Source organism: Odontomachus brunneus, unplaced genomic scaffold (assembly GCF_010583005.1).
Source record: "Odontomachus brunneus isolate Ranch 3 - 2012 unplaced genomic scaffold, Obru_v1 Obru_scaffold_083, whole genome shotgun sequence".
In the NCBI taxonomy this organism is placed as follows: domain Eukaryota; kingdom Metazoa; phylum Arthropoda; class Insecta; order Hymenoptera; family Formicidae; genus Odontomachus; species Odontomachus brunneus.
In genome coordinates, this window is record NW_022639533.1 from 553320 (window position 1) to 558503 (window position 5184).

The window sequence follows — 5184 nt, forward strand, 5'->3', positions numbered from 1 at the left end:
ATCATCGGATCCACCATGGATCCTCAGGTTAGTAGTACACAGAAAAACGATAAAACTTGAAGTAAGCAAATTGATCAGCTACAGTCAATGATTCTTCTCACAGTCCAAGAATAATCGATCGGTCAATTTTCGTGTTGTTCACGTTTTTCCGCGCGCTATTCGCTTCAATCGCGGCTGTCAGATCTACTTTTTGACGCGCGTAGTAGTACAGCCGAGAAACGCTTTGCCTTCCCGCGCGACTCCGCCGGCCGTCGGCTGATTGGCCGGCCAGCGCCGCGCCAGCCAATGAGCGCGCGATTCAGCGATGTGACGTAGCGTTTAAAGCGCCGCACGCCGGAGTCAGTCCCGCGGTCGCCATGCCGTACGTTGTCCCGCGATTAACAAGCCCGTTTACGCGCGCGTTTCCGCGACGGGGAAGCGGCGTGACGACGCACCGACGTACGCGTCGCGACGCCGTAGTGCCGTGTGAGTGCGTGAGTGTGTGCGCCGCCGGTGACGACGCGGACGGCATCTGAAGTCGCGGACGGAGTCTGCGTCCTGCGCTCGGACGGTTGGCGGACGGTTGGGATACACGGCGCGGCTGTGTCATGACATCGTCGGTGCGGCGCGGAGGACAGCATGTGAGTACCATCTGTTTGTCTCGCGAGGTACGCCGTTTTATCAGGCGGTTCTCGAGCGCTTGTCATCCCGACGGGTGAGGGAGTGTAAATTTTGTCATTTCCGAATTAAGCCGCGTGTGTTCCTCGAGCATGTCTCTCGAGCCGGCGGTGCTCACAGCGCCTTTTCTCTCCCTCACGTCGGGATCCGGTGCTTGGGATGTGCTGCCACCTCACGGCAGCTCCGGAACTACCAGCTGATTTTTGTGTATTCTTTCTCTTCCTTATTCGTCCACCACCGCGGCTGGTGGCACGTGTATCGTACGATGAACGTGATCGCACTAATTCGGCTTATGCGTATCGGTTGAAGGGAAAATATGAAATTTGGGATCTTAATTTCTTCCGAACAGATAGGCCGGTATTCATAGTCGAATTTTATTTCAAGACCGTCTTAAGTAATATCTTCAGATGTGAATACGGCTCATGACATCTTAAGACAATACTTAAGATGATCGTAAATATAAGATCGGATTATGAATACCGGCCATAGTCTAAGCTGACATTTCATTAAATGTCTAGTGAGACATTGTGTTTGTATGTGTGTCAGCGCATGGGGAAAAATCTCAGTTTAAGTGAATAGGAATCAAGTGAGAATTCGCGACATGATATCTCTGTTAACGCGAGGGGAAACATTGGTCTGCACATTTAGCTGTATTAAAACTTAGTTGCGATATAATTTAGGACAATTAACTGGATGACACAATCTTCTAAAGAAATCTTTGCCTTTCTGCAACCGAATTATTCACTTGGTCCTTATTCTTATCAGAAAAAATTCAGTTACGCTAACAGAGTTGTTGTTTCCGCGAGGAAAGTCCAAATTACGTGATTTTTGGGATATTTTTCGCGCTTATCGCGAATAAAATCGACTCACGTATAATCCGAAATTTCTTTTTAGTACACACTTAAATGTACATACATACATATATATTTCTGTATTGAGAATTTAGAGTAACAGGAAGGATTAAGAACGTAATATGTTCGATGACTCGATAGAAGCGTTGCGTACAAGATAGTTGGGTTAATATCGAACTGGCGGAAGTCGATATCGCGGCTTAAAGGGAAGCAATAAAGCGACGCGCTCGCGCGCGTACTCATATTACAATCGAACGCCGCACGTATATTCGCAACTATCACTTTCCTACACACAAGTCGCCTTTCGCATGGCGGCCAAGAGGTCAGTGCACTTGGAATCTTGCGGCGCGCATGCGTGCATCTGGCGCAATATTTTTGCGTCTACGTAGAGGAAAGCCCGCGCGTGTTACGCGAAAATAGACGTAATCGTTCTCGCTTCTGATTTCATCGCGTATCGAATCGGCCGATGCTTTCGCAACTCGATCGCATCGGCGTATCGCGACGTCGATTGCGTCGCGCTCATAAAAAGTCCCAATGCCGCGTATATCGGCTCGCCGACGTATCTTAAGAGAGACAAAAAAATGTATATTCATCGCGTCCTTATCGCAGAGGTATCTTCGTACTTTTTGTCAAGGCTCATTAACTCCTTTCTCGGTCCGATCGTCGACGACTCGACTGCGTTTATTCCAAAGCTCTGCTCTTTATGGTCGCGTTGAGTTGCAACGACCTGTAGGTAAAACGAAGCAAGTATATTTGATGTTCTCTGAAAAGCAGAAAGAGAGAGAAAGAGAGAAGAAAACAGAAAGATATCGCAAGATAATTTGAAAAGTGCAGCTATAGACAACAAACGAGACGGTAAGATAGAACTTCCGCTCAAGCCACTTTGCTCGAGTCCCCCGTGCCTGTTTCGCGATCGCGACGATAGTTCGCAGGGCGCCTGGAAAGTAACGTAGTCTCGTCGCAAAAGTGGAGCTTACGACTCGGTTACGAAGCCGTGACTCATCCGCGATGCGCCCGCGCGCACGATAACGAGGCCGCTTATTCTGCGTTTCGCAAAATCCGCGCAAGTCTCGAGTGCGCTCTGTTAACGCGCGCTCCAGGAGCCTCTTTGTTCCGCGAGACAGTCGCAACTTCGTGCGCGTTTTCCATCTCGCTCGTAGATCCCAAAAGATCCTAGAGGGGAGGGCCGCGATCGAACTTGTCTCTTTTGGGAGGGTAGGAAGAAGGGAGAGCAACGCTTCCCCTTCAGAAAAGTCAAATTCTCGGTAAGATCTTCCTCCTCAATCTCTCCCCTGCAGCCAACATGCATTTTCCTTCCTTTCTCCCTCCTCTTCCTCCTCCTTCTTCTCCTTCGTTCCTGCGGGAGGAGTCGAAAGCGTCGGGTCCTGCGTAACCACCTGTCTCGCTCACAAAGGGAAGGAGGAAGGTGCCAGCCAACGACAGGTTTTGCCCGACACACCTGATCGAGTCGGGAGGAGTATACCTGGACTCCTCGCCTCGACGGAGTTTCTTCTTATGCTTCTTTTCCACGTAATATCGCCTATTACTACTCCCAGCCCGTAATCGGTCGGATTCATCGCGATGTTTGGCGCTGGCGGATGCGTACTATCGTACTGCTACACAACACGCGATGATTTTCTCAAGATACGCGTGTACGTACATACGTGTGTATGTGTATGTGTGTATATATGTGCTGTATGTGGGTATGTGCGTATATATATGTGCGAAATGTTCCACCTATACATCATAATAGTCATTTCCCAGATTAGAAACCTTACGAAATCGAGTGAGTTTCTTCAAATGGGGTGTCCCCCCGCTCGAAACGAAAGGAGAAGAAAGTACAGCCGCGCCATCATAAGACGCGTCTCGGCTGTACAGATTGTGCACTGTTTACACAGATTACGCATCGACAGTTTACATAATACGTGAGCGCAGACGTAAACCGTCGTTATTTGCGCGCGTAGGCGCTCGCTCCGCGCACGATAAACTATCGATCGTGAGCACCACTGGTGTGGCTCGCTGGCTCGCTTTAAAGAGATATGTCCATATCGCTCGGATCGCCTTAAGGCCCAGAGAGAAGGGAGGATCGGGAGAGCTCCGGAGAAGCGTATTTGGATGGTCCAGCTTGATGAGATACATGGCAACAACGCGCTTGCGCGTGTCTTCTCTCTTCACCTCCCTCTCTCTCTCTCTCTCTCTGCTGTGAATGCGGGAGGCCAAGGCATTGTAAAATTGCCGATTGGCTTGGAGGTCATCGGCGGGAGGAATCGGCCTCCATCGCGTTAATCTTTTTCTTTTCCATTGCCTCGATTTGTCGAAACGAAACTATTCGCCGAAGCGAAATCGGGAGGGAAATAATTGCGAGACTCATGCGATAATTGTCGCGGCTTGTGCACATCAGAAAACGAGAGAACGGCCGACTCGACTCGAGAGATCGTCGCGCTTTATCGCGCGATACGATGCGACTCGAGCCTCTTCCCGCCTGATATATAATACTTCTTACATTCTCGCGGTGCTCTCATGTAGGATCAATTGCGACCTCTCCCGCTCTATAAAAGTCATCTCGGACGTTAATCTCCCTCGGATGTTGGCGTCTGGTGTAAAAATATCAGTACGAGGAAGTCAAGGCATCCTTCGCAAAGATTCCAATCGCGAAACGTAAATCCAGCTCGCTGTAATCGCGATCGGTCTCGTCAGCGATTTGGTTTCACAGACGACATTACGCTCAGCCAAAACAGCTCGACGTTCTCATATTTAAATGTTTTATATACCCAGTCTGAGCGTGCACGTCCACGTCGTCGTCGGGTGATCTAATCTAATGAAGGAAACTCCAGACCGCGCGATAGGAACATCATATCCTGGGTCTACCTTTCCTGCTTTTCTTAGAATTATCCAAAGGAACTCTCGATTATCGCCGACGGATATGTGACGATAATACGCACCACAACGTCGGAGTCATTGTTTTTGCGCCGTATTTCATCAATATCGACGTGGTCGTATTATTTCGTACATACACGGAGAGAGTTTTACAGTAAACCCTTGCACGAAGTGAAATTACAGGACACAAGCAACAAAATGGGATCATGTATGACTCCAACATTTTTAAAGTTTTTTTTCTTCTGCATACTAACATTTGAATAAATAAACAGCAATTTAACAAAAGTAAGTTTTTTTTATCGTGTATAGAAATATTTTTCAGTTTAGTTATCTAACTTTGGCGCAAACATCATGAAATTTCAATGGTTTGAAGTATCCGATTAAATTTAATCGGATGTAAAAACTTATCGGTATTTTAACCGGAAATGTCCGTTTGTAAATCTTTTATCGGATAATTTCTCTTAGTGTACGCAATCTCTTAATGTGTCTTCGATTTCCGTGCTAATTAAATCGCGCGCGGTTTCTCGTGTTGCCACAAAGAGAATTTTGCCGGTCAAAAGGCACCAATAGCGCCGCGAAGATGCGTCGATGGGTGATCTAACCAGTGAAATTGCGTTGCGGAGTTAATTACGCAGGAGATGACGATGCGACGCACACCTGCCGGAAAAAAAAGTCGAGTCTGCATTGAATTCCGGGGAGTTTCGTTTTTGTGAAATTTCCTGCCCTATTGTCCTTAAGAGAGAAAGAGAAAGACAGAGAGAGAGAGAGAGAGAGAGAGAGAGAGAGAGAGAGAGAGAGA

The 5184-nt window shown here is 47.9% G+C and overlaps 1 protein-coding gene across 2 annotated transcripts in view; it reads left to right on the plus strand.

Moving 5' to 3' along the window:
* LOC116847778 (inositol-pentakisphosphate 2-kinase) overlaps positions 1–5184 on the plus strand; it is a 166170-nt gene continuing 160986 nt past the window's right edge. The window contains exon 1 of one of the 2 annotated variants that reach the window (XM_032823132.1): positions 1–27. In XM_032823132.1, the coding sequence (XP_032679023.1) occupies positions 16–27 (12 nt within the window). In that variant the 5' untranslated portion in view covers positions 1–15. Of the gene's footprint in view, positions 28–348; positions 621–5184 lie in introns of those variants that run through there. The other variant, XM_032823131.1, reaches the window with a different exon arrangement.